The 20,630-nt window shown below is 45.2% G+C and overlaps 2 protein-coding genes and 1 long non-coding RNA gene across 4 annotated transcripts in view; 2 read left to right on the top strand and 1 right to left on the bottom strand.

Annotated features, from left to right (window-relative positions):
- Positions 1–12,149, top strand: part of ece2b (endothelin converting enzyme 2b) — a 38,651-nt gene extending 26,502 nt beyond the window's left edge. Inside the window, exons 9-19 of one of the 2 annotated variants that reach the window (XM_063494338.1) lie at positions 2,122–2,264; positions 3,701–3,815; positions 4,615–4,725; positions 4,819–4,917; positions 5,187–5,264; positions 5,757–5,860; positions 6,985–7,095; positions 7,548–7,615; positions 8,155–8,345; positions 8,423–8,518; positions 8,815–12,149. In XM_063494338.1, coding sequence (XP_063350408.1) covers positions 2,122–2,264; positions 3,701–3,815; positions 4,615–4,725; positions 4,819–4,917; positions 5,187–5,264; positions 5,757–5,860; positions 6,985–7,095; positions 7,548–7,615; positions 8,155–8,345; positions 8,423–8,518; positions 8,815–8,991 — 1,293 coding nt within the window. In that variant the 3' untranslated portion in view covers positions 8,992–12,149. The remainder of the gene's footprint in view (positions 1–2,121; positions 2,265–3,700; positions 3,816–4,614; positions 4,726–4,818; positions 4,918–5,186; positions 5,265–5,756; positions 5,861–6,984; positions 7,096–7,547; positions 7,616–8,154; positions 8,346–8,422; positions 8,519–8,814) is intronic. The other variant, XM_063494340.1, reaches the window with a different exon arrangement.
- Positions 12,150–12,732: 583 nt separating this feature from the next.
- LOC134641397 (uncharacterized) lies at positions 12,733–14,164 on the top strand. The gene is made up of 2 exons (XR_010095531.1): positions 12,733–12,852; positions 13,446–14,164. It is a non-coding gene; the product is annotated as an uncharacterized LOC134641397 (long non-coding RNA).
- Positions 14,165–16,517: 2,353 nt separating this feature from the next.
- Positions 16,518–20,630, bottom strand: part of LOC134640729 (scavenger receptor cysteine-rich type 1 protein M130-like) — a 92,045-nt gene continuing 87,932 nt past the window's right edge. Inside the window, exons 20-22 of the mRNA XM_063492630.2 lie at positions 19,129–19,285; positions 16,730–16,838; positions 16,518–16,640 (exon numbers count right to left, since the gene is read on the bottom strand). Of these exons, the coding sequence (XP_063348700.1) occupies positions 16,518–16,640; positions 16,730–16,838; positions 19,129–19,285 (389 nt within the window). The remainder of the gene's footprint in view (positions 16,641–16,729; positions 16,839–19,128; positions 19,286–20,630) is intronic.

Genomic DNA, 20,630 nt, shown 5'->3' on the forward strand with positions numbered 1-20,630 from the left:
ATCGTTCTATTTCACAGTGTGAAATGAAGTGAAAATGAGACTCCCAAGAAGCTGATATATTTCCAGGGACTTGATTAATCTGATAATTTGATGATCAGCTGTTCAGACCTGCTGCAGAACAAAAGAACAAACTCTGCAGGCTGTACAGTACTGTGCAAAAGTCTTGAGTCAATGTAAATAGACAGAGTGATTTATTGAAACATATGAAATATAGCACATGAGACAAAAACTTCCAGAGTTTGTGCATTTCTAATGAGCTGAAATTGAACGTTTGGTGTGAGCAGCTTCATCCTCAGCTCAGTGTGAGCAGCTCTCTGTGAGGATCTTCAGTTCTCCAGGTTTCTTCTTTGGATGTTTCTGCCTTCTGTTCCCTGTCAGGTTGAGCCCACACTGCTTCAGTGATGCTGAGGTCCGGCTCTGGGCAGGCCCATCCCTGACCCATAGAAATGAAGCTGCAGCCAATCAGAAGCTTTCCTGTATTCATGATGGCACTTTTCTGAGTTCATAAGTCATTGTTTTTAACAAAGATCTCCAACACCACCGACTGACATGCAGCCCAAACCACGACTGAGCCCCCACCGTGTTTCACAGACTCAGACTCTGTGTACTCAGTGAGTGTGCACAGGCCTGGCTGCTGCGTGTAGGTAACACAGGAAAGAAGGTAAAACTGCTGATTTGTGATCTGTTTATGTCAGAGATGCATCCATGTTCCACCTATGCGTTGCAGTATTGTGGGGTTCTAGAGGCCCACTGCTCTGCTGTAGCAGGGTGAAAGGCGGGGTACACCTGGCCCCGTCCTCAGCCCGTCGCACAGTAATGCAGACGCAGAAAGCCGTTGGTGTCCACACCTACGGCCAGTGTGGGAATGTCACGGTGCCTCACACAGGACGGACAAACCCAATGACCTCAGCCGGCTGGTGGATTCAGACCCTGGACCCTGTTGCTGTGAGGACCACTGCTCCGCTGTACACAACCCTATGGTGAAGTCATGTTGTTTAGGGCCCTCTGCTGGTGGAACATGGCTGTTGAAACTTTACATGGGCTTTGCTGATCGGAGAGCAAAACGTGTCAAAGCTGTGAGCTGCTGCTTTCTGTGCCATTGTCTTAAAAAAGCCTCTGCTCATTCGCTGTTGTGTGTTTCCTCCCCGCAGAGTCTCCACACTTCAGTTTTTGACTTTCTGACTGTTTGAAGCTGAAGCAAAGCAGACAGCAGGGATTAGCTTTCCATCTCTGCGTCTCCCCCATGGGTGGTGCAGTCTGCTCCCACACTGAGGATTACTGCTGACAGACAGGCAGCCCTGTTAAAAGCCCCACTGCTCTTTCTCACAGACAAACAGGAGCTGCTAACTTTGAGATGCGCGTGAAGTCAGAGCCACTTTGCCTGTTCGCGAGTCAGTATTTGTGGATTCATCTGTGGAACGTAACTACAAATTATTTGTGCAAAATTTGCCTGTTTTTCGTAGCGCAAATTTAAAATATTCGCTAATTATTTTGATTTTATTTTTGCGACTAAGTAGTAAGTTGTAAATCGAAATGGTATTGTTTGGGGTGATAGCTTGGGTTATACCTGGTCTCTAACCCCGGCAAACACAGAGGGCTCGAGTGTAAGGCCTTTATATGCAGAACAAACTGACAGTGTATCTACACCGTGTGCATGCAAACACACACGTGTACATATGTGTGCATGCAAACACAATTTTACATATGTGTGCATGCAAACACACACGTTTACATATTTGTGCATGCAAACACAATTTTACATATGTGTGCATGCAAACACACACGTTTACATATGTGTGCAAGCAAACACACACGTGTACATACGTGTGAATGCAGATGTGCCTGCTGGTCTGCAGTGGCTCTTTAAACACACTCTGATGTCTCTGCTTCGGTCTTCGTGGTTATGTTTTTTTATTCTTTCTGGACGTTAGCGTCTCGTTTGGGATTCTCTGTTTTACTTCTCTCCTTTGTTCTTTTCCCAACACTGTTATCCTCCTGACTGGCTTCACCTGCGTCTCCTTGTCCTTCTTCAGATGCTCCTTTGTGTCATTTTCCCCGTTGATTGGTTCATTGCTGGGGTCAGTTTTATTGTGATGTGTCCCGATGTCTCTGCCTTTCCAGGTGCTGGCTCCAGCCATCGACTGGTTGGACTACCTGTCATCCTCTTTGTCTCCTCTGGAGCTAAACGACACCGAACCTGTCGTCCTGTATGCCAAAGAGTACCTGCAGCAGGTGTCTGAGCTCATCAACAAGACAGACCGCAGGTCAGCCGCTATCCACTGCCCCATCATAATCATGATCAGCACCTCTTTGTTTAACGCCAACATCAGCTAACAGTGTGTGTTATATATGTGTGTATCAGCAGACGCACACAGATATAACTGCTGCCTTTTTATTAGCAAGTTTACTGATGAAATTAAAAAGTTGCTTCCAGAAACGTTTATGGTCACCTGTTAATTATAATAATCAGCTGTTCTGATCCTGAATTTTTAAAACAAAATCATCAATGATTCCAAACATCGACTGTTTACACCTGTGACACCTTTAAAGGCTTGTCTAGAGACGGGGTGGGGTTCACTATGAGCTAGCATTAGCAAGCATGTCTGCAGTCTACATCACACTCAGAGACGTAGACTCTGAGTGTTAATTTGGCTGGTTAATTAATCATTAACCAGCCAAATTTTTTGTCAGGTAAATGCATTAAAACCTTTCCCGCCTAAAGCTTAAATAGGAACGACAAAACAGTAGTTAAGTTGTGTGAAGTATACCCACTGCTGTGAAGCCGGACATTTGAGCACAGGTGTCTGTGGGGACTGACTCACTGCTGCAGCCTGAGAAGTGAGAGGGTTAACTTTAGAAATACGCACAGATAAAAAAAGCCAAATCACACACCAGCTAAAGATACGAAGCTTAATAACTATGAAACAGAAAATAGGATGAGTACGATTTCTAAAGGAATAACTTCTCGAGTTCATTTTTAAAGAATGAACGTCAAAAAATAATCAAACACTTATGTCTGTGTTTACGTGCGTCTGGTAACACTCCTGTCAGCCCAAACACTATTAGCAGAACAACACTGACTGTTGAGTTCTGAAAGTTCTAAATTAAACCTGTACAAACTTCTTATTCACCAACATGTTCCACAGTGACATAGTCCCTGGCATGCATCCTGCCCTGCTTGCCCTGCCCCTGCTTGCCCTGCCCTGCCCTGCTTCCCCTGCCCCTGCTTCCCCTGCTTTCCTGCCCTTCCCCTGCTTGCCCTTCCCTGTTTGCCCTACCCCTGCTTGCCCTTCCCCTGCTTGCTCTGCCCTGCCGTGCTTGCCCTTCCCCTGCTTGCCCTTCCCCTGCTTGCCCTTCCCCTGCTTCTCCTGCCCTGCCTGCTCTGCCCTGCCCTGCTTGCTCTGCCCTGCCCTGCTTGCTCTGCCCTGCTTGCCCTTCCCCTGCTTGCCCTTTCCTGTTTGCCCTACCCCTGCTTCTCCTGCCCCGCCCTGCTTGCTCTGCCCTGCCCTGCTTGCCCTGCCCCTGCTTGCCCTTCCCTGTTTGCCCTACCCCTGCTTCTCATGCCCTGCCCTGCTTGCCCAGCCCTGCCCTGCTTGCCCAGCCCTGCCCTGCTTGCCCAGCCCTGCTTGCCCTTCCCCTGATTGCCCTGCTTATTAAATCTGCCTGGTTGGTGTGTAATAAGAAGTGTGTGTGTCTCCAGTCTGCTGAACAACTACATGATGTGGACATTGGTTCAGAAGAGCGTCGCCAGTCTGGACCAACGCTTTGAGAATGCTCAGGACAAACTGCTGGAGAGTCTTTATGGGACCAAGAAGGTACAGAAGCTTCAAATACTACTGCCACTGCTGCTGATACACACATTAGTGTTACTACTGCTGCAACTGGTAATCCTGCTAATGGACCAATGTGTATTTGGGTTATTGAGTTTCTGACTGGGACTAACGCTTTCTTTTTCAACTCCTTAAACTGATAGTGCATTCAGCTGGTGTCAGAATAACTGGAGTTGTAAGTTGTAATATGGTGTTTGGGTTCCAACCAGTCGGTGCCCTTCAAGTAGAGTGACCTCAGTTAGCTAGAATATCGTTTATTTCAAGGAATGCTTAAAACAACCTGGAAACAGCGATCAGTGTGTTGTTTAAACATTCTGACGATAAAATACTGTGCATCGTGTTTAAAATTCATGTTGTTTTCATGTTACAACTTAGACACACGCGAACACAATAAACTCAGAGCTGGTCTGATCATTACTAAGTTCATGTCTGAAAGCATTCACTTGTCCTGTGGGTTACAGGGTTTTTTGGTTTTTTTTTTACAGCTTTTTTTACTCACTGTTTTTTAGTACTTGGTCAGCCATGTTGTTTTTAAAGTACTCTATAAATAAAGTTGGATTGAATTGGTTAGCTCACGCTTAGTTTCATGTGTTATGCCAAGGAAGGAAGTGATACCTTAGTTGGTGCCAACTGGTTCAATCATTCAGGACTGGTTTCAGCAAGCAGCTGCTTCTTTATGCTAATACCAATCTGTAGCAGGTTAACTGCTTCTAACTGGTTGTGGACTCACCTGCTCTGGTCTAACTGGGCCTAGGAGTTTGTAACTGCATGTGTTTTGTCGTAGTCCTGTACGCCGCGCTGGCAGACCTGCATTGGGAACACTGACGACACCCTGGGATTTGCGCTGGGAGCGCTGTTCGTCAAGGCAACTTTTGACAAACAAAGCAAAGAGATTGTGAGTCACTGAGCCGGCCCTGCCTTCGGAAACTTCATCATGAGGTCTGATTGAGGTCTGGTTAGTTTGAGCTCACTCGCTCATCTCTTACAGGCTGAAAAGATGATCAACGCCATCCGGTCGGCGTTCAAAGAAGCGCTAGACCAACTCAGCTGGATGGACGGCCAGACGAGACAGGCTGCAAAGGACAAGGTCCACACAGACACACAAACACATTGCATACGCAACTTAAAGTTTGTACCCTTGGGGTTTTGAAATGTAGGAGAAAGAAAATGTTGGTGGTGGTTAGGTTTACAGAGGGGTTAGGCTACCTTAGCTGAGCTTAAAGTGCCCGATATCCCATAATATAACAGTTTCACTGTAAATAATATCAACAGAACCAGGAAAAGAGGCAGAAAAAGGCTGAAAATTGCACCAGCAGGAAAGGTTAAAGACCAATTTGTCTGTGTGTTCCTCATTAGGCAGATGCAATCTATGACATGATCGGCTTCCCAGAATTCATCCTGGACTCCAAGGAGTTGGACGATGTTTATGACGGGGTGAGTGAACACTGCTAAACATCGCTCGGTCCTCTGCAAACCAACTCAAGTAAGTGATGGTGGCTATCCCGCCCCGGCTCCCAGAGAGCCAATCAACAGCCAGACCAGGAAACACGAGACGTTGTCACAGGGCTTTGAAGTGGCAGCACCAAGAAGTGCTCCAAGAAAGATGACTGGTGGTAATCAGTCATCTGCACAGCGCACGCTGAGGGTTGAAACACTGTGAAAGCCATCCTAAATCCGATTTAGGACATTTGCAAATAAACGTTTCCTGCAGACTCTGAATGTCAGACTCCAGCAGTGTCTCCATCCATCCTGCTGATGCGTTTGGCAGTTCTGAAATTGTTACCTCGCTTTGTGCAGTATGACGTTAATGTGGATGTAATGGTGCTCTCTGCATACGACTGGTCAAGATTCACGTTTGGGTGGTGGTGTGCTGCCCCCTGCTGTTCAACTTAATGTATTCTAACAGCTTGGGTCTGTGTGTTTCAGTATGAAGTGTCAGATGACAGCTTCTTCCAGAACATGTTGAACTTCTACAACTTCTCCGCTCGAGTGATGGCCGACCAGCTGAGGAAGACTCCCAACAAAGACCAGTAATGCACACATGCATCAGTGCACACAGAGGTCACTAATACACGCCGACATCAGGAGGCGCAGCTACACAAATATACAGGCGCACACGTCCTCAGGGGTCGTACTCACAGTGTAACGCAGTGTAACCATCAGTTTACATTATTTATATTATTTATTTTTTGTATTATTTTACCAATTTAAACCTACACATCAAAGACTTTTAGTTAACAAAATGACGGGACCAGAGCTCGCATTAAAAACAGGGGTTGATGGAGGATTTTCACTATTTTATTTATGAGGTAACTGTGCGCTCAGTCTGTGGAGCTGATTATGAGACTTAAGTCACAGTTTAGTTTCTCATGTGCACGTTTGGGAAAATGAATTGGCCGGCTCCGGTAAAGGTCAGAGGTCAGGTCTCAGAGAGAGCACACCTGTGGTTTAAACCTGACTTATTTGTAATGTGAGGTTTTAAACTGAAACAAATGCATTTGTCCCGTCGGAGTCTCGTATGAATGGTGTTACAGAAGCACTGAAGATAAACACGGATGAGGTTTCCCGGTCAGGGACAGTTCTCCAGGTGACACCGAGCTGACTCTGACTGGTAGTGAACTACGCTGATACTTCCGTCAATGTGTTAAACCATGGCTGTAGGCGGGCTGTGTAAAATACCAGCTTATTCAGTATATTTGTATCATCTGTGTTTGGTACAATTTGTCGTTGATGGCGAGATATCCCAGGACCAAACAGGATCGATGTACATGAGGCTGACATTGCTCATGTTGGCGCTGATTTTTACAAAGGGGAAAAGTTATCTTTGTAGTTTAGCACAGAGCTAATCCTGTCATCAGATGGACTGATCATAAGGTCCACACTGTTTTGAGCATATGTGCAGAGAGTCGTAGTGGTTTTTATAGAGCTACCAACAGATTAGCTGGTGTTTGTGCTAGAAGAGCAGCTCTGGTTCACATCACAGCTGGTCAGTAACTCGTCTTTGCTGAGATTCGACACTTTACGAATACGATCCCTGAACATTTATACGGTATGGCTGGACCGCAGATTAACTCCTCTCCCTCCCCTTCCTTTCTCTCTTCCTCTCCTCCTCCTCCTCCTCCCAATCCTTTCCTTGTTTCCTGTCCTCCTCCAGATGGAGTATGACTCCTCCTACAGTTAATGCCTACTACATGCCCACTAAGAACGGCATCGTCTTCCCTGCTGGGATCCTGCAAGCTCCCTTCTACGCCCACGACCACCCCAAGTCTGTTTACCTCAGTATCTACCTGTCCATGCGTCCACCTGTCTGTCTGTCTGAGATTTACAACATGTTTTATTACAACAAGCAAAGTTAAAATTTGTCCTTTACATGTTCTTTTCTTCAGCTTTCACACTCTTCAGGATGCTGTTTGCTCTTATTGTTGTTGTAATTAGCTCTGCTGACTGTAGGGGGCGCTGGCAGGACTTTAGACTTTCAGTTTGTGGGTGTGGCTTAAATCATCACTGAGTTTGGGCATAAAGTTCTGATTAAGTGCTGGTCCGGTCATCCGCACCATGTATGTGTGTGTGTACTGTAAATATATAAAAATACTAATTATAAACTTTATAAAACGTGTTTTTTATAAAGAACTTCCAGACAAATCGCAGCTTGCCGTTTCTGGACTCGGTGTGTGGGTAAACGTTTTGACTGCTGCGTGTGTGTGTTTGTGTTTTCAGGGCACTGAACTTTGGTGGAATTGGCGTGGTGATGGGCCACGAGCTCACGCATGCCTTTGATGATCAGGGTGAGTTTCACTCCAGGTCATATTTGATTCACTGCACTCAGGCTGGGCGTGACGGTGTGTTTATTCTGAATTGGGATGATTATTAACGGACGGCTGCAGACCTGAGGGCCGACTGTCGTTCCTGTTGTGCGGCTTTGAAGTCTGATTGAAGTCGGCTGCCCGGGGCGCACGTGCAGCTGACGTGTTGTGATGTAAATTCAGATTTGTCCATGTGGTCATAAAAACAGGCAGGCGTGGGGACGGACCCTCACGCTCACCGCTGGACTCATAGATCTGGGTTAGATTAGATTAGACATTTGAGGTGACTAAGGAACCTGTTTGTGTGCCAGTATTTCCATAATTTACCTCAAAATGAACTAATCAAACCTAATGAGCTGGAACTAAATCATGTTTAACGGGAGCCTAAAACAGGCTCAGGCTCCAAACTGCCACAAAAACAGGAGCGTGAAACATTAAACAATTGGAGAACCACAGACGGTAATCCTGATTACCTCAGGAAAGTACCAACACAGCTGCAATGTGGTCCTTGTGTCCATCAGGTCGTGAGTATGATAAAGAAGGAAACTTGAGGCCGTGGTGGCAGAACTCGTCCGTGGAGGCGTTTCGTCAGCGGACCGAGTGTATGGTGGATCAGTACAGCCGCTACACCGTCAACGGAGAACACATCAACGGAAAACAGACACTCGGAGAAAACATCGCTGACAACGGGGGGCTAAAGGCCGCGTATCACGTGAGTAGGAACACAAACCGCTGCAGTAACAGGTCAACACCTCCCACTGACCCGCGTGTTGATGTTTTCCTCCTAAGGCCTATCGGTCATGGATCCAGGGAAACGGAGATGAGAAAAGACTTCCTGCTGTCAACCTGACCAATGACCAGCTCTTCTTCGTTGGATTTGCCCAGGTGAGACGCTGCAGACAAACAACGAAGCTCAGTTATTTGTTTTTTTTCAGTTAGAGATCTAGACCGCCAACCCTAAATAGGATTAGTTCATTCAACTCAGAAAATGTCAAACGCCATCCGTTTCCTGTTACCGCTGGTGTCCCTCAGGGATCTGTCCTCGAACCTCTTATATTAGTCATCTACTTCCTGTTGCTCAAAGGAAGTAGATGATTGTGAGACATTTGATTTGAAAGATGAAAGAAAATGCTGTATCCAGATTTGTCCCTTCTCAGATTTCTGTTGTTCTGTTCTTTTAGGTGTGGTGCTCAGTTCGGACACCAGAGAGCGCTCACGAGGGCCTTGTGACCGACCCCCACAGTCCTCCCCGATACAGAGTCATCGGCACGCTCGCCAACTCTCCGGACTTCAGCCGCCACTTTAACTGCCCCGAAGGGACACCCATGAATACGGGGAAGCGCTGCGAAGTCTGGTAGTCAGACCTGAAAGGACCAGCTCGGGGTGGTACACGAACGGGGGGTGGGGGGGAGTCTGTCAGCTGACGGGTTGACGGGCTCGTTAGTGTCTTAATTAGAGTTCAGGTTCTTTCATGGGGTGGGGGGGAGCAGGTGTAATCTTCAGCTTCAGTTAATCTGTAACTTGGTGACGATCAGACTCACTTCCTGTCTGGAAACTAAACGGACTCGGTGGACGTCACACAGACACGAAGGACTGACGAGGAAGAAGAAGCCACGTGGGCGGTGTCGATGATTCCTTCTTTTATCACGTTATTGATTCATAGTGTTATTAATGGGCTTTGGTTTGTGTGTGTGTGTGCGCGCGCATGTGTGTCTGTGTGTGCGTGCGTGCGTGTGTGTGTGCGTGTGTGCGCACACGTGTGTCTGTGTGTGTGCGTGTGTGCGCGCACGTGTGTCTGTGTGTGTGCGTGTGTGCGCGCACGTGTGTCTGTGTGTGTGCGTGTCTGTGTGTGTGCGTGTTGTCCGTTGTGTGAAAGAGCTCTATAATTCCGCCCCCTATGACATCACTGTGATGACCTCATACAAAGTTGAACTGTTACATAATCAGTCATGGCTGTGTGTGTGTGTGTGTGTGTGTGTGTGTGTGATTGGCCACTCAGTTATTGAGGAAGCTGTCGTCTGATTGGCTGGAAGGTTTTCAGTTTTAGGGGTGTAGATTAGGATTAAGGAGAGGAACGAGGGTTTCGTGGGTTATTTATGAGGTTTAAGCATTTAAAACACTTTTTCTCAGATTTATCTCCTCGATCCGTTTCTCGTGTATATAATCTGTCAGAAATGTCGAATTGAATCCACGCTGTAACCACTGTTTTACACTAAATTAAGACAGACGTGACATATTTTAAAAGGTTTTCCATCATTTTGTAATCTATTACAACCCTTTAATGAGTCTGTCGAGGATTGCCTTAAAGCCAGCGTTATCTTTAGGTAACACAGAGCATAGCTCACCTTCCAGTTTGCACAGTTTAACCGACTCACTACGTTAGCGCTCAGCAACCACTAAGTAACACACTGTTATCAGGAGACACAGCCTCACTTCCAGGTAAAGACCAGTGTCAGTGAATCAAACAGTGAGTAGAGAGGAAACAGCTTAAAACCAAAACCTGATCCTAAAACTGAGTTTGGAATTAAAATTTCAAAATAAAATGCCCTCCAAACACAATCCTGTCTATGGTCTATCTCACAAAAAAAGATAATTTATTTGCAGTGTTTTGGAAATTCATCTTTATCAGGTAAACGGTGAACCTCTGAACATCTACCACGTCACAGCGGTCTGGTTCACATGCAGCTCCTTGTCACCAGTTTTCACCCATTTGCCAACAAAACAACTTAAAACAGAAGAAGTGGGAAACGCCGGTGGGTGAAACTGGACGTGTGGAGTGTGTGGTCCGCTGGTGAAATGGTGGATATTAAGAGCTTGGTGACACAGGAAGTAGTGGAAGTCAATCAAATTTCCCAGTTGTATTTGTTTCTAATGTTTTATAATAACTCAAGTTCGCTGTTTCAAACACTAGTTATAGAAAGAATCATAAATATATAAAAGTATAATGAAGTAAAGCTCACAGGACTGCATTTCAGATACAGTTTGTGCAACCGGTGAAAACACAAAACTGGAATACTTTATCATGAAGCTAACATTTCCAGTCACAATAAAACTATAAAATTAAAACATGATCTCCACAATGAGCTAAGAAGCACCACATACTCCTAATATACTAGTATAGATATCAAGCCACATGCAGTCATGTTTGTAGCCTTTGGATTTTTTTATTATTATGTATTTAAATGATTTTCTATAGTTTTAAGCCATTCGGTGTGCGGGGAATGTGATTGGCTGTAAGCTTGCTGATGTAACGGCTTCTCTTGTTACAAACCATTTGCCTGATCTTTGAACGAGTCAGTGAGCAGGAGTCTGTCCTTGAAGCTCTGCATCGGTCTTTCCCACTCTTTCATTTTTTGAAATAATCGGCTGCTCACTGAGCTCGAGGTCTGATGTGATGTGAAGGTGGCGTGAAGTTCAAAATGTGACTTTTGGTGTATAAATGGGTTCATCAGACCTCGGCAGTAAACAGCTGGACCAGGAGTGGGATTACCTTTAGAAATACTCAGAGTAAACATAAATATGAGAGACAGACTGTCGAAGTTAAAGATCCAACAAAAGATCCAATAAACCTTCATTCGTTAAAGAACTGACGACTTGGTACCTCAGACTTCATTACCAACGATTCCTTAAAACATGGCTGAACTTTAGCTCCCGCCCAGTGCAGGTACATGACTCTGACGACAGGTGGCGCTCTCGGCCCGCTCACCTGGACTTGATCCCCTGAACCACAAGCTTAATATTCATGTTAAAGTCAGTGTTGTGATAATAACCATACACTGTGTATTGTCAGTGTTTGTGCATGTGTGGGTGTGCGTGTGTGTGTTTTGGAGTATGTGCCGGCTTCGCTTCCCCCTATGACATGACCGTCCAATCCTACGCAGCTCCCGTGTGTGACGTCTTTTGTTCTGCAGAAGAAGCAGCTGCCTCCGGCGAAAGATGTGTCTGGGTGCGTTTGCGTGTTCCTGTATGTCTATCGTTGTAAGGATGATTAAAAACTTTGGTTCTCCACTTTGGGACAGATTTTCTGAGACCCTTTAGAAGCAGGGTTAGGCTATGAGTTGGGGGGGTGCATCGCATCTACAAGGGTCCTTGTGTAGGTAGATGCAATGAAGATGCTTCTGCATTGTAAGGACATTTGGGCATCCTCAACTTTGAAGATCCAGAATTGGCTGTTAAATCAGTGAAGGTCCTCACAAGTATAGACAGACAAGTGTGTGTGTGTGTGTGTGTGTGTGTGTGTGTGTCAGGAGTCAGAGCTGTGTAATAATCTGTGTGTACAGTAAACAACAATAGAGCTGAAGTAGAAGAAACTCTGCTCATTTTAAACTCTGTGTCTGTCCTGAAGGGGGCGTCAGTGCTCGTCCAATCATAAGGCTGCGTGTCAGGTGGCTGCTGTGGGGGAAAAAAACACCTGAAGTTTTATCTGCTTTTATTTTACTGCCCGAGAATGTAGAGAAAAGAATGAGAAATGTTTTCTATCAGGCTGCAGAAATATAATAAACACTGAACACACTCAGCCACAAAGTCCTGCTCTGTTATTACAAGGAAAGGTGCGAGCACGGGTGGGGGTGCATGATCGCTTTGGCTCCACCCAGCATGGGAGTGTTTGAATGTAAGCTTGTTTCTTTTACCTTCTCTGTAACACGGCTGCTGACGAGGATCAAATCAATCAATTAGAAAATCCATTAGAATAGGCACTATTGAAAGTTAATGGTGTGCTGTGTTTTCACCAGCGAGCTAACAATGCTCCAGTAATCAGACTTATTTTCTATGGGCAGAAATCTGTGCCATCAGAAACTGAATTTGAATAAGTTAAATTTGAATCTGAATTGTAACTTGAATAAAAGCTTTTGAAAACTGAATTTGAATTAGTCTAATTTGAAATTGAATTTATGGTTTGAAAATGATCATCACTAAATTGAAATTGAATTTTATATATTGAAAATGAATTCATTTGCTTTGAAACTGCATTTTATCCTTTAAAAATTCAGCTCTCGAATAATTTCAGTTTCACTCTCACCATTCAGTTTCAGTTCTACAATTCAGTTTTTTGGAACTTACTTCTGGTTCCGGTTCAAGAGTAAACGAGCGCAGATTAATAGAACTACGTTTTACCAGCGGACTGAAACTGTTACTGACGGGAATCTACAGCGTCTTGAGCTGAATTAAGACTTCAGAAGTCATTCGTCATGTCGAATGACCAGCGGATAAACTCTCAGGTTGGTAATAAATGTATTACATGTATAAGAACAAGCGTCATGTTAACAATTGATAGCCGTACAGTAACTTTTATGCTTATTGTAGCTGTTAGCTAAAAACGCTAATTTAGCCTAGTTTGCCCTGGATTCAGCTTTGACAAACAAATATGATCGACTGTTTCTAGTAGAATTCCAAAGTTGTCATCTTGTACCCTGTCAGAGCCCTGTATGCTTGCAGAGACCCCTACAGTAGGGAAACATGCAAAACAGCGTCCAAACCTTTGTATTTGAGCTTTATTTATGTCTTACACAGCATCCCAACTCTTTAGCTAACTTAACTTTAGCTAAAGTGAATAGTTAGTCTAATTCATTAGTGCAGCATTACTGGATCACCTGTTTGAAGTGATATAATATGATATACAACTATCACTGATGCAGCAAACTTTGTAAATAAACAACACTTCTCATTCTCTAAACGTTTGGCCACAGCTGTAGATTATATTATCAGTGCTTTTTCACTCTTGACAATAATTACATTTCTAAATTCTCTTTGTGCATTTACAGGTAAACAATATCTAATATTTTATCTAAATGACTGCTTTGTCTTTGAAAAGGTGAAGAGCCTGAGGCCGGTGACAGTCCAGTTCTACTCCAAGTACATCCTTACGGTGGCTCACAGGACAAGGCTACATTCCTGTCCTGCCAGAAGAGAAGAGAAACTTCAGAGTCTTCATGCAGTTCAACCACACCTGTCATATTCCATATGACAGGGGTCTCAAACTCCAGTCCTCGAGGGATGCATGCAACTTTTCCATGTGTCCCTGGTGCAACACACCTGAATACAATTAGTAGGTCATTAGCAAGAGTATAGAACTTGACTGCATGCTGAGGTGGCAACCCCTAACCCTACCTACTCAAGTAAATTTAAGTAAATATATGTATTTGGAAACATATACTTCTAAAATACTTTTATTGCACCATGTTCATTCACTCATGAGCTGCTGTAACATGAATCAAATGGCTGAATTGCCAACTCAGCATGCAGTCAAGTTCTATACTCTTGCTAATGACCTACTAGGTGTGTTGCAACAGGGACACATGGAAAAGTTGCAGGACAGCGGCCCTCGAGGACTGGAGTTTGAGACCCCTGCCGTATGGTGTTCATGCAGTTTTCTACCCCACAGTTACAGCATGTCTGACTGCCTGTTCAGGATATGCAAAAATATATGAGTTTAAGCATGTGATGACAAAGGCCTTCCATTATGGTGTTTGTCATCACATGTCACAGACATCTGGATGATCATTTGGAATAAACAAAAAACTTGTTACTTCATCTTTTATCTTTATTATTATTATTATTGTTCTTATTTTACATTTTTCATTGTTAGGCATTAGGTTTATTTGTAGTAGTCCTTTCCAACTTCTTTCCCTCTTCCATGTTACTGTGTCAGCATCTGTTTGGGGTTGGGAGTGGAACAGAAAGTAAGGAAATCCAAAGTGCCATTAAAACCAGGAGAGGTTCTTATATTTCAGAAGAAGGGATTAATTCAAAAGAAATGACCTCAATGCCATATTTTATTTAGGGACCCTAGAGAGCACTTTGCAAAATAACACATTCTTATAATTTCACCCTCAGATGAGCCAAGCTACGACTGTCAGGGAAGGTGATGTAGGTACAGAGCATGTGAGAGTGGTTAAGTTGATGTCTCTTGTCTAGATGAAGGCACAAGAGGGATCAATGGCAAGGCGTAGAGATTCAGCATCTTCAGTCTTCAGTGGACACTCCATTTCTGGCACAAAACACCTGTAAAAGATGATCAATTTAGGAGGTGACCCGACAACTTCAGCCTGTCAAACATAGCAATGGAGCAGTATGTTTAAAAAAAAAAAAATCTAATTAAGCATGCACTCAGTACCCTAAGAATTATTATGGTAGTTAAACACAGTGATAGTCACATATTATATCACTTCAAACGGAGGTGATCCAGTAATGCTGCACTAATGAATTAGACTAACTATTCACTCTAGCTAAAGTTATTAAGTTAGCTAAAGAGTTGGGATGCTGTGTAAGACATAAATAAAGCTCAAATACAAAGGTCTGGACACCGTTTTGCATGTTTCCCTACTGTAGGGGTCTCTGCAAGCATACGGGGCTCTGACAGGGTACAAGATGACAACTTTGGATTTCTACTAGAAACAGTCGATCATATTTGTTTGTCAAAGCTGAATCCAGGGCAAACTAGGCTAAATTAGCTTTTTTAGCTAACAGCTACAATAAGCATAAAAGTTACTGTACGGCTATCATTTGTTAACATGACGCTTGTTCTTATACATGTAATACATTTATTACCAACCTGAGAGTTTATCCGCTGGTCATTCGACATGACGAATGACTTCTGAAGTCTTAATTCAGCTCAAGACGCTGTAGATTCCCGTCAGTAACACTTTCGGTCCGCTGGTAAAACGTAGTTCTATTAATCTGCGCTTGACCCGGAACCAGAAGTAAGTTCCAAAAAACTGAATTTTGGAACTGAAATTGAATTGTAGAACTGAAACTGAATGGTGAGAGTGAAACTGAAATTATTCGAGAGCTGAATTTGTAAAGGATAAAATGCAGTTTCAAAGCAAATGAATTCATTTTCAATATATAAAATTCAATTTCAATTTAGTGATGATCATTTTCAAACCATAAATTCAATTTCAAATTAGACTAATTCAAATTCAGTTTTCAAAAGCTTTTATTCAAGTTACAATTCAGATTCAGTCTGAGCAATTCAAATTCAAATTGAACTTATTCAAATTCAGTTTCTGATGGCACAGATTTCTGCCCATAATTTTCCTTTTTTGTGCTGATTTATTGAATAATGGCCTCTGACCATTGCCTTCTCTTTGACCATTGTAAAACTGAAAACATACAAAATATTGTATTAGCTAACTAACATTGCAAACTAGCTTGTTACAAGCTTACTGCAAGCTAACAAGATAAAACTTTGTACGTTTAATTGAGTATGAAAGTTTTAAACCATTTTTAAACACAACAAGAGACAATTATTATTTAATCATCACTCATACTTACGAACAAATCTCGTCCGAAGCAACAACATTTTAAGGTCCATATCAGCTTGGAACGATAATACTTCAGCATTACGTTCAGCCATCTTGGATTTTCCGCTTCCTCTATTTTTCTTTTTCCAAAGTAATCAAAATAATATTACAAATCAGCCACTAGAGGGGGCTCTAGGGCAGATTACAAAACTGTATTATCCAGCGTAACGTATAAAAGGCAGAACAAATATCCTTTATTTATATAAAGTTCTGCCAGGAGAGCAGACTCTGCTCCACACTGGAGCCTTCACCTCTCCATAGAGCGCCCCCTGGAGGAGCAAAGGAGGCCCACAGCCAAGCTCGCTACAGACCACCTCTGCATCCTGCAGGTCAAAGTCAGCTTCACACACTGAGGACCATCTCTGGTTAGACTTCCCTGCAGTCAGTGTTGAACAGCAGGTGCATTAGGGGCCAGTTTCTGTGTAAAAATGTGATTTAAAAACCTGAAACACTTTGATGGTTTTGGTCTTTTCATGCTGGCAGTAAGAAAACAACAGAATCATTCCAGCCTGACTGATTAACAGAATCTTTGGTAGAAAAAAGTAAAATCTGTGACTGAGGTGATGGATGAGCTGAGAACTTCATCTGGATATGAGATGAGCTCCTTCCTCTTCAGCCGGCCCCTCTTCAGCTGCACCAACACCAAAGTTACGGTTAACCAGCTTGTTGTTCTCCCATCTGCCCAGCTTCTGCCCCCTGCTGGCCTGGAGAGACATAAGAACACATAGATCAGACTGACTGCATCGCTCCTCTCTCAGGGCTTCGTTCTCTGATACAAACATGTGTTCAGTACCTTACAGTAGAAATACAGGACAACGTTCTCCAACAGCAGGATCAGTGTAAGGACGAGCGCTCTGATGTTGAAGCCTCTGGGATCTGGATGATCTGTGGGATCAAACACATTCACAGTCATCACGAGTCAAACAGCTGCCATTAAACACAAACTGCAGAGAAATCTGTGAACATCACCTCCACATGGAGCTGCTTGAATCTTGTTCTCTCTTCACCTTCACTGACTGAATACTGACTGTGTTTCATACGTTGGTACCACAGGTTCATCTGTGTTCTCTGTAAAGACGTCTTTTTCCTGCCTGTCTGATCTGCTGTGTTGGTCCTCCTGAGGCTTTTATTGTGGAGTTTATCTGAACCTGAACCTCTGCTCTGAGGACAAACCCCTTTAAACCCCTCTGAGAATAATCTGTGACTGGAGCCTGCACAAGTTAAACTGAGTTTAGTGATACTTAAAAGTCAGAAAATGTTTTTCATCAATTAAAGACATAAAAAGCTCATTAGTCATGTGGATAAAATACATATATCCCTTCATTTATCATCTCTTCAAACCATCCATGTAAAATCAGGTGTTTCAGATCAGGTCATTGGTATTTAGGGAGTGATGCCTGTGTTGCGGGAATTGCCGTCTTGTGTGTGGCTGGGTGCAGTGAGGAGTGTATGTGATGTGTGTGTGAGCATGCGCGTGAAGGAAAAACGCGGGGAGCGGAAAAGAAAAGAGAGAGAGTGTCACGGGTAGAAAGGGCGACCGGGAGCAGCGTTCTAACGGGCTACAGCCTATGCATTGTACTTTGAAGTGTGCAGTATTGTTATTAAAAGCCTCATCTCTTCAGTACTCTGCGGTGTCTCGGCTGATTTCTGCCTGCCTCACTACTCCACAAAGTGAAGGGAGTTAACCCCGAAGGAGGACAAACTTCGGCCCTGGAGGAAGCATCTCCTCTTGCGTCTCCCGACCACGGTCAGGGGACTGACGGCAAGGAATGGTTAACACTGGCGACCACGAAGGGACCCTTTCACGCTGTTAAAGGAGTGGTGAGCACTGAGAAAAACCGACAGGCTAAAGCGGCTAACGATAAAGCCGAGTGACCGTAATTACAAGTGTATTGGCTCATAGCTAAGCTAACTCGCAATGGCCGCTGCTCGCCATTCTCGTGAAAACTACGGACTTGAGACCAATTACTCCAACCCATTCATGTCGCTGACCAGTGTCTCCGAGGGTGCCACGAGCATTAGGGGAGCTAACAGAGACAGAGCTGTGACTAAATGTGAACATATCAACCCATTCCTGTGTGCCGAAAGTTGTACTAACACACATGCTAATGGAGAGGGTGTATTCGCGCCGCCCGATGGTCCTGCCCAGCCGCAGTTTTCCCGCACGAATCCCTTCGTCGATGCTGAATGTCGCAGCTACGGCCGTGAGGGAAACACAGGCAGCAGCATGAACTATTATCCAGCTCCTACTCCCCAAATGAAAATGCACTATCCAGACTCAAACCCATTTTCCTCCGCTCACACGAACAGTTTTGTACACAGCACACCGGCTCAATTTAACGCAATCTTAAGTACACCCATGCAATGTGTGCCTTCCAGTAGCCTTAATGAAGCCATAAGCTGTGGGCAAACCACTGCACAGCATAAACCCCGCTCAAAACCAGGCAAGACCCGCTGTGTGCCCCGTCAGCCACCATCTGACAGTGAAGAGGACGGTGATTGAGATTGAACAAGACTCTATAGCTGTTGAAGTTTTCACCAATGGGCTGGGTGATGCAGAAGTAGTACAGAAGTTGTTAGAGAGGCACCCAGCCACACTTGCCTGTGCATACGAAATAGCCCACCGACACGAAACCACCAAAAGGGCTGTATCTTATGTAACCAGTGCCATGCAGCAAGGAGCCCGTAACGCAGCTGAACGCCGGCCCCGAGCTGCCGTGGTCAGAGAAAAAGACAAAGATGAGACAGTTGCTGAGAATGCACCTGCAGCTAGCCCCTCACCGAATCGCTTTGTCCCACACACACCCTCGACAACACCGAACAATCACCGAAACTTTAAAAGGGGAGGGGTTCGCTGCCATAACTGTCAAGGTTGGGGCCATGTCCAAAAGCAGTGCCCTTCCCCTCACAAAACCACCAAGGCCTTAACATTGAACAGTAGCCCTTGGGACAGCCCAAAACCCACCGTGCTCCACCTTAAGTGCCAAAGCCAAGAAACGAGTATCCCCATGCGCCTCTACGAAGTGGAGGTATGTGCTGTTTTGGACAGTGGGGCCCGGAGGAGCGTGCTGCCGCTGCCCTACTACAACTCCATCCACCCAGACGTGAGGCCACCACTACAGTCCTCAGTCGTTGAGACCTTGCTTGGTGTGGGACCTGGGGACGTGCCGGTGCTAGGTGAAGCCCAGATACCTGTCAGTATCAACAATCGACAGGTGGATGTTGATTTCCTGGTGGCAGATATAGCAGGAAATGAGGTGCTGCTTGGGCATCCCTTCCTCACTCAAGCTGAAGCACGTCTTGATTTCGGGAAACACCGCATCATACTGTTTGGTGAAGAGGTGCTCTACTACCAAACCGAAGCCAGTACAAAGTCACACGCAGTGAGAATAGCTAGAACTGTGGTGGTGGAACCGGGGCAAGAGTATATGGTGAAAGGCAATGTGCATCCTGGTGCAGCAGCTCGAGGTGACATGATGCTTAGTCCCACCAAAGGTTTTGTTGAGAAGCACAAAGTACTTATCGCCAGAGTCCTAGTCAATGCACAGCCTTCTAAAGCTGTCCCACTTCGCCTTTTTAACCCCGGCAATAAAGCAGTAACAATTAAGGAAGGATCCATTGCCGGGCTCCTCCAGCCAGCTGAGGCTGTGGAACCCTCCATGGTCTCCCCAGCTGCAGACTCACTGACCAGCCCTCCTGTGGTTCCTCTGCACCTGCAGGAGCTCTATGCCCAGAGCTCCACAGACCTTAATGACTATGAACAGCTCCAACTGAAACGCTTGCTTTGCACTTATGGACATGTGTTTTCTACAGGGCCTGCTGACCTGGGCGGAACCAGTCTTGTGCAGCACGACATCATAACCCGTCCTGGTGCTCCAGTCAAACAACATCCACGAAGAATGGCAGGGGAAAAGCAGCAACATGCTGATCAGCAGATCTACGACAGCCTACAGAGCGGTCTCGCCCAACGCAGCTGCAGCAGCTGGGCCTCGCCCATCGTTATGGTGCGTAAGAAAGATGGGACATACCGTCTCTGCATTGACTACAGGGCTCTCAACGACCGCACCATAACAGACGCCTACCCGCTGCCCCGCATTCAGGACACGCTGGACACACTCTCGACTGCCAGATGGTTCAGCACATTAGACCTCGCATCAGGCTACTGGCAGGTTGAGCTGATGCCTAGAGCACGCAGGGCCGCCGCTTTCTGCACTAGGACAGGCCTCTTTGAGTGGAACGTCATGCCATTTGGACTATGCAATGCCCCGGCGACGTTCCAGCGGCTGATGGACCGCGTCCTGGCTGGCATGCAGTGGGAGACCTGCCTGGTCTACTTGGACGACATCATTGTGCTGGCTAAGGACGTGTCGGGGATGCTGCAACGGCTTGGCCAGGTATTCTATAGACTTCAGCAAGCTAACTTGAAACTGAAACCTGCCAAATGCTGCCTCTTTCGCCGCGAAGTTGCTTATCTTGGCCATGTGGTATCCGAGCATGGTGTGGCTACCGACCCCAGCAAAGTTCAAAAAGTTCAGATGTGGCCTGCACCTACATCCATCCAGGAGGTCAAACGCTTCATCGGCCTGGCCTCATATTATCGCCGGTTCGTGAAAGACTTTGCCTCTATAGCCGAACCCCTGCACAACCTGACCAAGAAGAACGCACATTTTCAGTGGCATGCTGAGCACCAAGCA

This window comes from Pelmatolapia mariae, linkage group LG14 (assembly GCF_036321145.2).
Source record: "Pelmatolapia mariae isolate MD_Pm_ZW linkage group LG14, Pm_UMD_F_2, whole genome shotgun sequence".
NCBI lineage: Eukaryota > Metazoa > Chordata > Actinopteri > Cichliformes > Cichlidae > Pelmatolapia > Pelmatolapia mariae.